General features: G+C 35.0%; 2 protein-coding genes across 2 annotated transcripts; both read left to right on the top strand.

The window, feature by feature from the left end:
- The first annotated feature begins 476 nt into the window (after positions 1–476).
- Positions 477–5,115, top strand: LOC140989656 (putative potassium transporter 12). The gene is made up of 9 exons (XM_073458967.1): positions 477–976; positions 1,838–2,066; positions 2,136–2,384; positions 2,508–2,558; positions 2,781–3,041; positions 3,185–3,237; positions 3,316–3,430; positions 3,508–3,762; positions 3,851–5,115. The coding sequence occupies exons 1-9, from the start codon at positions 707–709 to the stop codon at positions 4,900–4,902; spliced, it is 2,535 nt and encodes an 844-aa protein (XP_073315068.1). The 5' UTR covers positions 477–706; the 3' UTR covers positions 4,903–5,115.
- Positions 5,116–6,794: 1,679 nt separating this feature from the next.
- Positions 6,795–7,619, top strand: LOC140990154 (uncharacterized). Its single transcript, XM_073459731.1, has one exon. The coding sequence runs from the start codon at positions 6,795–6,797 to the stop codon at positions 7,617–7,619; it is 825 nt and encodes a 274-aa protein (XP_073315832.1).
- The last annotated feature ends 3,238 nt before the right edge of the window (positions 7,620–10,857 follow it).

Consider the following 10,857-nt stretch of genomic DNA (forward strand, 5'->3'; position numbering starts at 1 on the left):
TAATTGTCTCAAGTTAAACATGTTTTTAGCTTTGAAGTTTTTAAGTGATGAACTTCCGTAAAAATATACACCTTGACAACGAGACAAGTTTGGCCAAACCCAAGACCCGTCCCGCTAAAAAAAGTCTAAACATGCGACCCACCCCGTCAGGTTTTTGGTCCCGCCCACCCGGAGCCTTAAACCCGGCGGGTCCAACCTGTCAAATTAATCATATATATAATATTGTTATTGTTATTATTATTATTATTATATTTATCTATATATATATTATATAATTTTGATTTGTTGTTTATCCATCGTGTTTATTTTTGTGAGATAGATGATCACGTATTAAAGATCCATCCTGAGATTAATTTGATCGGATTTGGACCTGCTCCAAACAAGACGAGTTTTACGTGGATCGAATTCAGACCCAGCCCATTACCATCCGGACCTTGATGATACAAGTCATTTTAAGCCTTTCATTTTGGTACACGGACTTGTCACATTTTCACCCGCCAATGATATTATATTACAAGCTCAACGAGATGAACAACCACCACGTGATACTTGCCAGAAAAAGGACTGTCTATTTTACAAAACATAATTACATAACCAATGGAAAAAAATTTATTTCCCATGTTTCAAAAAAATATTGATTAATTTCCTAGGTGGGTTTTCTCCTTTTTTTAAAGATTCTTACGTGGGTTTCCTGGGATTGAAAGATATGGAAGAGGAAGGGATTGAAGAGAGCAGCTGTGTAAAGTTCTCGGGGAGCAGTGCTAGCGGCGGCGGAGGTGGCCGTGTGGATTCTTTCAGGTGGGTGGATGGGGGTGTAGTAGACTCGGAGTCGCCGCCATGGTCTTTGATTGGTGATAAAGAAGATAGAGAAGGATATGGATCTGTGAGGAGAAGGCTAGTCAAGAAGCCCAGAAGGCTTGATTCCTTCGATGTTGAAGCAATGCAGATTGCTGGAGCTCATGGGCACCACAGTAAGGTCAAAATCTCATCCTTTTTAAAATTTTAATCTATATTAGTTATTGTGATTCAGTGTACTTAAACATTAAATCCAAATAGCTTTTTTCCTCGAGTGGAATGTATACTATCTTTATTCGGGGAACGATTGTTCTGCCCCTATAACTCAATAGCTATTTCTGGTATAATTCTACTTATAACTATATATTTCAGTTCTCTCCGCTAATCAGAATCATGGATTGTGTGAAAATTTTTGTGGATCTGATAAATAAAAATTTATCTGTCATCAAGCATCCACTTGTTAAAATTGTAAAGATTATGATTCAGAAACTTCCATGAGTTCGAGTTTTTGGACTGAAATATATTGTTATAAGTAGAATTATACCAGATTTATCTGTCATCAAGCATCCACTTGTTAAAATTGTAGATTATGATTCAGCAACTTCCATGAGTTCGAGTTTTCGGACTGATCTCAACATGATATTGAATCAAAGATCATTTATTCAAAATAATCAAAGTTCCTAAGTAGGTTCCGGGAGACATTAGTTTGGTGTCAACAATAAACGTTAGCTGTAGGATTAAGTTGCTTTCAACACTCTTTACTGAAAATTTGTCCCTGTCTGTGAAAATCCATCTATCTTAATGTTGCTTGTAAGTTTTTAGTTCTTTTGCCAACTTCCATTCACATTGATGGGACTTGAACAAACCAGATACAATTCTCCAAATACTTCCTGTTTTTTGTTCTTATTTTTCCTCACTTTACGTAACTGGATTGAACACAATATGATGTATGTATTATTCTAGCAAAATATGGTGTGTCTGTGTGGGTATGAATATTTTATTTCTAGTCCTTATCTTATTTGGATTAGTTAACATAATATAGGATGTTTCATCTTGGCATACTCTTGCATTGGCATTTCAAACTCTTGGCGTCGTGTATGGTGACATGGGTACGAGTCCTCTATACGTCTTTGCTGATGTATTCAGCAAAGTGCCCATAACTTCAGATGTTGATGTCTTGGGGACTTTGTCGTTAGTAATGTACACAATCGCTCTAATCCCTTTACTAAAATACGTTTTTGTGGTGCTGAAAGCGAATGATAATGGCGAAGGTACGATCTATTTGCTTAAAATTTATATCATAGTTTATGTAATAACTCTTCTCATCGTTCCATGTACAGGAGGAACATTTTCTTTGTATTCATTGATTTGTAGGTATGCAAATGTTAATCTTTTGCCAAATCGTCAATTGGCCGATGAATGTATTTCGAGCTTCAAGCTCAAACTGCCCACTCCAGAACTAGAGAGGGCATTAAGTATAAAGGATAAATTGGAACGTAAGGCTTATCTGAAGAAACTTCTTTTAATTCTAGTTCTTTTGGGTACATCTATGATTATTGGGGATGGTATTTTGACTCCTGCTATATCAGGTACATGGAAATCCCATTTTCTTATACCTTCTTATCAAGTAATCAAATTTTTATTTCATGATTCATCTCAAAGATATTTTTGTTTTGATATTATTACATCGTAATGAAGCTTCTTGATTTCAGTCATGTCTGCTGTGAGCGGTCTGCAGGGTCGGGTACCAGGATTTGGCACAAGTGAGAAAACTTCAATCAACAACTCTCATTTCTATTATTCCCCAGACCAATGCAACTCTGTCACGATTGAATCATCAGTGACACCACGCGGGCTTTTTAAAATATCTTTCTGTTCAATTTTCAAATAATCATCAGCTACAATAGATTGCTGGTGTTTCCACTTCATAATATCACCTAGTCGTAAAAGAGTCTCTGTAATGATTTTTCCCCCTTCATTTTCAGATGCTCTTGTTGTTACATCAATAGTTATCCTGGTCGGATTATTTGGCATACAGAGGTTTGGAACTGCTAAAGTGGGATCGTCATTTGCTCCTGCACTTTCATTATGGTTTTTTAGTCTAGGATCTATCGGAATATACAATATGTTCAAGTATGATATAACAGTTGTGAAGGCAATAAATCCAGCCTACATTTACCTATTCTTCAAAAAGAACGGCATTCATGCATGGTCAGCACTTGGTGGATGCGTTTTATGCATCACAGGCAAGGTTTTTCTCTCTATTAGTATTTAATCGATCGTACATCAAATAAATGAGAAATGACATGAATATTTGTTAGATACAAGTTTCTGCATGGAATTATACTCTTTTCTAGTCATTGAAACGCTGTAAACACGACATTTTCAGGTGCAGAAGCAATGTTTGCTGATCTTGGCCATTTTTCTGTGCCGTCTATACAGGTTATTTTTCAGTTATTCTTGTATAACAAAAATTTTCAAGTTTAACCGGCCAAGTTAAATTAAAAAAAAATGCGGCAGATTGCTTTCACTGGTGTCGTTTTCCCATGCCTCCTTTTAGCGTACATGGGCCAAGCTGCATATCTAATCAAGCACCCTCATTCAGCTGGCAGAATATTTTATGCTTCTGTTCCTGGTAATTGTTTCCTTGCAAGGACTTTCTCTTTCATTGTATTGTTGTTGTATTTGACGTCTTGTTCTATAATGATACAGAGAGTCTGTTCTGGCCAGTATTTGTGATAGCCACTGTTGCAGCTGTAATTGCCAGTCAAGCCATGATATCGGCTTCATTCTCGTGCGTGAAGCAATCCATGGCTCTTGGATGCTTCCCTCGACTCAAGATCGTTCACACTTCAAGAAAATTAATGGGGCAAATTTACATACCTGTCATCAATTATTTTTTGATGGTTATGTGCATTATTGTGGTTGCAGTCTTCCAGAGCACTACAGAAATTGCCAACGCCTATGGTTCATTTTAGATTACTTTATTTTACATCTTTTCGGTTTATTTAAGTCATGAAACATAAGGTGATAAGAGATGAGGGAAAATTTGCAGGCATTGCTGAAGTTGGTGTGATGATAGTCAGCACGACCCTAGTGACGCTTGTTATGCTTCTAATATGGCAAACCAACTTGTTTTTAGCTCTATGTTTCCCGCTTCTGTTTGGAACAATCGAGTTAATTTATCTATCTGCGGTTCTATCCAAGATAACAGAAGGAGGGTGGCTTCCATTAGTCTTTGCTTCTTTTTTCCTCTGTCTGATGTATATGTGGAATTACGGAAGCGTATTGAAGTATCAGAGTGAGGTTCGTGGCAAGATATCAATGGATTTCATGCACGAGCTCGGCTCCTCTCTTGGTACAGTAAGAGTCCCTGGTATTGGATTACTTTACAACGAGCTAGTACAAGGTGTCCCCTCAGTTTTCGGGCAGTTTTTACTCGATCTTCCAGCCATTCACTCGATTATAGTCTTTGTTTGCATCAAGAATGTCCCAGTACCCGTTGTCCCTCAAGAAGAAAGGTTTCTCTTTCGAAGGATTTGCCCCAAAGACTACCATATGTTTCGTTGTATTTCAAGATATGGATATAAAGACATAAGGAAAGAAGATCACCGCGCATTTGAGCAACTTCTGGTGCAAAGTCTTGAAATTTTTCTTAGGAAAGAAGCTCAAGATCTTGCTTTGGAGAGCAACATCAACGAGGAAGATTTCGACAGCGTTTCCGCAGCAGGAAGGGACGACGATGTCCAAGATTTCGGTGGGAATGGAGAGCTAGAAGTCCCTTTAATGCACGACCATAGATTGAAAGAGATGGAGTCCTCGACATCAAGGGTACCGGTACCACAATTGCCAGCCAGCGTCATGTCGGGAGATGAAGATCCTGGCCTCGAATACGAGCTTTCAGCTCTCCAAGAAGCTAGTGAATCTGGATTCACATATTTGCTTGGACATGGAGATGTACGAGCCAAGAAAAACTCATTGTTTCTGAAGAAATTGGTTATAAATTACTTCTACGCGTTCTTGAGGAGGAACTGCAGAGGAGGTGCTGCTACAATGAGAGTACCTCACATGAATATAATACAAGTTGGAATGACATATATGGTTTGATCTATAAATTGGACTTTATATTATGTAAATATAGCTTAATTTATGCTATTGAGATATGTGAAGTATACCAAAATACTCTTCATATCCAATCAAATTTAGCAAAATAGTATTTACTCCTAGTTTTGGTTTGGGAGAGATTTAGTCTTGTTTAAAAAAATTTATTCCAATGTGTAATATCTTGGAATATTTTATTTTTATTTTTGGTTTGTGAGAGATTTAGTTATAATTAAATTTTGAATCCGATACATCATCCCAAATTTGAGACGTTGATGCGCATAAACTACTTGGAATTCTCTCAAATTCGAGTCTATGGTGTTCAAATGGTCGAGAAAGTAATTTTGGGCCTAGCCAAGTTGTATATCATAGAATTTGCACTCTTTACTGCGGTAGGTCTAAAACTCGACGATGAAGCCTAGTACATTCAAAATATTGGTTTATTTTTGGGTATATATATATGCTATATAAGGCCTATGTCTTCTTTTGAATGTGTTAATTTCTTTAATAGGATTTAGAATTTTTAAAATTCTTTGTCAAAAACCATAATTGATGTTAATAGTATCATTCAAATATTTTAAACGAGATTGATCTTCCAACAAATGTAACCAGTGACGGAGCAAGGATTATGGCTCTAGTCGGGCTAGAATTTTAAACTCTATAATTTTTTAATATTTTAAATTTATCTATCCGGACTAATATCAAATTAATTCAAATTTTACATATAATTTTTTTAAAAATTTTAAAAAAATTGGACCACCCGGATGTCATATAAGGTGGCTCCGCCACTAAATCTAACTATTGCTCCCTAGTAATCTTCATCTCAATAATATACTAACTTGCAATTTATGGAATTAGAACACTTGATTTCATCTTTGATACATATTGTACGGGATCAAATGATTTTTATTTTATCGTGAATATTGATAGTGTATATTGAGTTATAATTCATTTAATGTAACGAACGAAAAACTTAATCCAATCGATATATTAGAGAAAAAAAAAAGTGAACCAACAATATAAAATATTGAAGGAGTTAGAGCTCAATGGATAGAGCCATAGAGGTCACTTAGCGCTAAAAAATTAGGTCATGAAGTAAAGTAAGCCAGTTTCTTAATGGCTTTTTTGCAAGAATAATTTAATTGGCCATAGGTGCGTGGTGCTCTAAGTTTTTTATTTCATTTTAAAATTTTGCTCATAGATTTTTGAATTGATTTAGGAAAGGTAATATTGATTTTTTTGGCTTTAATTCAAATTCTACGTTAACTTTTACTTAATTTAATTGAAATTAAGCTGGTGGGATGTTGATTCTCTTTCTACAAACAAAAAAGATCCTGAAACACTATCGACTTTTGAATTTTAGATTTTCATTTTATTTTAAAATACTATACACACTATTTATAATATGAAAAGTGATCCTTCGGGCTGTTTTCGCGGCCCTTCGAATTTTCTGGCATTTTTTCATTTCCTTGGCATTGTTTGATATTTGTGATCAGTTACAATGGTCAAGGGACATCCTTGTAAATGAAACCTCATGTCTTTTCACTTGAAAAACATTAAATGTTTGATTATTGAAAATCAAACATACATACTCATCATTTGCATATCTCCTTCTCCCTTTCTTCAACAAGAGAGAGTTCCATCCATTTCTTTGTGATAGAACTTGGATATTTGAGTGCTCATTATTCAAGAGTTGTAGTTGTATCTTGGGAGAAGATTGCCACAAAACTCAAGCACATTGTGAGGGCAAATTTTTCTTAAGGACAAAGTGTTCAACACTTGCCTCTACAAAGCCATTTTCATTGTTTTCTTCTTGCTTTCCTCTCACATTTGAATACCCCAAACAACAATCTTAAGAAGAATTTCCGGTTTTTTGATCATTTGCAAGAAGAATATCAATGGCATCAACATCTACAACACCACATGCAACCGTTGCACCGGGAGAGAAACCGGAAAATTTTTCTGGTGCAGATTTCAAAAGATGGCAACAAAAGATGCTCTTCTATTTCACAACCTTGAGTTTGTCAAGGTTCTTGAAGAAGGATCCTCCCACCGTTGTTGAAAATGAGACAGACACCAACATGAGGGCCGCTTTGGATGCATGGAACCAAAGTGATTTCTTGTGCAAGAACTACATCCTCAATGGACTTGACAATGCATTATACAATGTGTATTATCAAGTCAAGACCGCCAAGGAACTTTGGGATATGCTTGATAAGAAATACAGGGCGGAGGATGCAGGTTTGAAGAAATTTATTGTTGGGAGATTTTTGGACTTCAAGATGGTGGACTCAAAGTCCGTGATGAGTCAAGTGCAAGAATTACAACTTATCTTGCACGAGATTCATGCGGAAGGAATGAATATAAGCGAGTCCTTCCAAGTTGCTGCATTGATCGAGAAACTCCCTCCGTTGTGGAAGGATTTCAAGAATTATTTGAAGCACAAAAGAAAGGAGATGGGATTGGAGGATCTCATTGTGAGATTGAGGATAGAAGAGGACAACAAGAGCACCGAGGCCAAAGCAAGTAAGATGACAGCAAGGGTAAATATTGTTGAAGCGAGTTTCAAGGGGAAGAAAAGAAAGTTTGAGAAACAACCACAACAAGGCCAACAACCACCAAACAAGAAGAAGTTCAATGGCACTTGTTATAACTACGGAAAACCAAATCACATGACTAAGGATTGTAGGAAGCCAAAAAAGGGAAATCCTCAAGCAAAATAGTTCAAGAAAGGTCGGTACCATTTGATTTTTCTGAACTTGATTTATCTACAGTTATTTTATAAGCAAATTTGGTGGAAAACCAAAATGAATGGTGGGTTGATACTGGAGCAACTCGACACATATGCTCCAACAAGGGGATGTTCTCCACATACACTCCATCGACCGGGAGAAAACTATACATGGGGAACTCCGCTACATCTGAGGCGGTGGGCACCGGAAATGTGGTATTGAAGGTGACATCGGGTTTGGAAGTAACTCTTGTTGATGCACTTCATGTACCAGACATAAGAAAGAACCTCGTGTCGGGGGGTCTGTTGGTCAAACACGGGTTTAGACTAGTATTTGAGTCTAACAAGGTTGTATTGACTAAGAATGGTCATTTTATTGGAAAAAGATATCTCTATGAGAACCTTTTCAAGTTGAATGTAATGGCTATACGCCAAAATGTTGTTGAAAGTAATAAAGACAAAAGTTATATTTACTTGCTTGAGTGTTCTCATTTATGGCATGTTCGTTTAGGACACGTAAATTTTAATACCTTGCAACGTTTAATGAAACTGGAATTATTACCTAAAACAACGTCGATCCAACACACAAATGCGAAATATGTGTTGAAGCAAAAATGACCAAAGCGCCTTACCACTCGATTGAAAGATGTACAACTCCTCTAGAACTAATACACACCGATCTTTGTGATTTAAAGTTTGTACAAACTAGATGAGGAAAAAGATACTACGTGACATTCATTGATGATCATACGAAGTACTGTTACGTATATCTTTTGAGGTCTAAAGATGAAGCTCTTGAAGCATTCAAAGGTTATAATACCGAAGTTGAGAATCAACTAGGCAAACAAATAAAGAGGGTTCGAAGCGATAGATGGGGCGAATACGGAGCACCGTTTGATGAATTCTGCACATCTGTGGGCATAATTCATGAAACGACTGCTCCTTATTCACCACAATCGAATGGCATTGCCGAAAGAAAGAATCGAATTCTGAAAGATATAATGAATGCTATGTTAATAAGTTCAGGACTACCCCAAAACTTGTGGGGGGAAGCAATACTATCGGCTAATCACATCCTGAACAAGATACCCCACAAGAAAAATGACAAGTCACCTTATGAATTGTGAAAATGTCACAAACCCCGGTAGCAGGCGCGCACCCTTGTGAATGAAATCTCATGTCTTTTCACTTGAAAAACATTAAATTTTTTATTATTGAAAATCAAACATACATACACATCATTTGCATATCTCCTTCTTCCTTTCTTCAACAAGAGAGAGTTACATTCATTTCTTTGTGATAGAACTTGGATATTTGAGTGCTCATTATTCAAGAGTTGTAGTTGTATGGAGAAGATTTTCACAAAACTCAAGCACATTGTGAGGGCAAACTCTTCTTAAGGACAAAGTGTTCAACACTTGCCTCTACAAAGCCATTTTCATTGTTTTCTTCTTGCTTTCTTCTCACATTTGAATACAATAACGTACATAGGATTCTTTCTAGATAAAAAAAAACAATTTTATTATTAAATTATGAGTTAGCATCTTATATTTAAGTTTTTATATACATATATATTAATAATTTTATATAGAAAACTCGATCATTGTCCAATAATGAACATAGGTTCATCCATCATTCCAATTATGCAATTGCATTAAAATCATGCTTTCCAAAAGTCTCTCTGTGCATTATTTCATGTCTTTGAAAGTACTGCATTTATGAAATGTCGCAACACTGCACGGCTCGCATCAAATACATTGCATCAGATGGGAAAAAAAATCTTGAAAAAAAATTATACGTTTGATATACGAAATATTTAAAAATTACAATTCACTGTGAATTGGTATATGTTTGAAAATTGACAAAATGATATTTTGAATAGCTTTTGAAATTCATGCATACGTCCCGAATTATATGATAATTAGACAACTAAATAAATACAGACACGATCAAACTTCGAATTCTCGAAATCGGATTGACCGATGATTTTTAATTGATGATTATCAGGATCTTGACTTGAATTTCAAGAGCTAAATTTAAATTTGATTTTGACTCTAGATGGAAGCCCTCGCGATTTCATATCGAGTTTTTTTTATATATTAATTTTAAAATGAGACGGTAAATAAATCTTATTTTTATAATTTATTCTTTTATATAAAAAAATTGAAACTTAATACTATTTTTTTTTATTGTCACCTCACTCGTTGTACGATAACATAAACTTTTCCCAGTAAGAGAGATTTAGATTCGAATCTCAGGTGATTGTGGAAAACCTTTGTCCCTATGTAATAAAACAAAACAATGTTATGTTGTAAAATTAAGGTATTTTTTACTTTAAAAAAATTAATATTTTAGAGTGTGTTTGGATAAAAATATTTAGATTTGTGAAAGATTTCAAACTATAGTACTTGAAATTCATAAGTCAATGAAAATAATTTCAAATTATTTAATTTAATTTTCCATCAAATGGATATATAGAATATTTTGAAATATCGTCGTCTCAAATACTGTCCAAATTCACCCTTACTAATTCTTTTCTTTTTTTAGGATAAATTCTATTATATTTCCCAGGTTAAGTATTGTGTTATATTAAAATACATTATATATAATTACTGTCAAGAATATCTAATTTGACATTGTTGTGAAAAAGTAAAAATTTACGGTAAAAAAGTAAAAATCTCAAACTCTCAAAATTATCACACTACACACTTTATAATATTTTTCTCTCAACTCAATTGTGATTTTCTTCACAAATGAGAGATCTATTTATAGAAAATTTTTACAAATAATCCAAAAATAAAATACATCATTACCTACATCATCACACACTAATTTTCAATATTCAACACCTAATTTTACCTAATTTTCAACATTCAACATTCACATTTTCAACACAAATATTTAACACATTTTTAAATAATTTTTCAACACTCCCCCTTGTGATGATGATCATAATGATTGTATACATTACGTGTTTTTATACTGCCTCGTTAAAAACCTTACTAGGAAAAACCCATTGGGATAAAAACCATAGTAAGGGAAAAAGAGTGCAGTCACGTAAACTCCCCCTCATGTTGACACGAACAATTCTTCACAAATTTCGTAGATTGCGCATCCCAATATTATATATGTGCTTTCTGAATATTGTCGTAGGAAGTGCCTTTGTGAAGAGATCTGATGAGTTTTCACTTGATTGAATGTGACGAACATCAATACATTTATTCTTCTCA

This window comes from Primulina huaijiensis, chromosome 12 (genome assembly GCF_012295235.1).
Source record: "Primulina huaijiensis isolate GDHJ02 chromosome 12, ASM1229523v2, whole genome shotgun sequence".
NCBI lineage: Eukaryota > Viridiplantae > Streptophyta > Magnoliopsida > Lamiales > Gesneriaceae > Primulina > Primulina huaijiensis.

Bases quoted from the DNA above. Each gene is read 5' to 3' on its own strand.
- LOC140989656 (XM_073458967.1), top strand. From the start codon at position 707: ATGGAAGAGGAAGGGATTGAAGAGAGCAGCTGTGTAAAGTTCTCGGGG. The intron at 977-1,837 runs GTCAAAATCTCA...AACATAATATAG, and splicing joins CTCATGGGCACCACAGTAAG to GATGTTTCATCTTGGCATAC. The intron at 2,559-2,780 runs GTGAGAAAACTT...CTTCATTTTCAG, and splicing joins GGTACCAGGATTTGGCACAA to ATGCTCTTGTTGTTACATCA.
- LOC140990154 (XM_073459731.1), top strand. From the start codon at position 6,795: ATGGCATCAACATCTACAACACCACATGCAACCGTTGCACCGGGAGAG.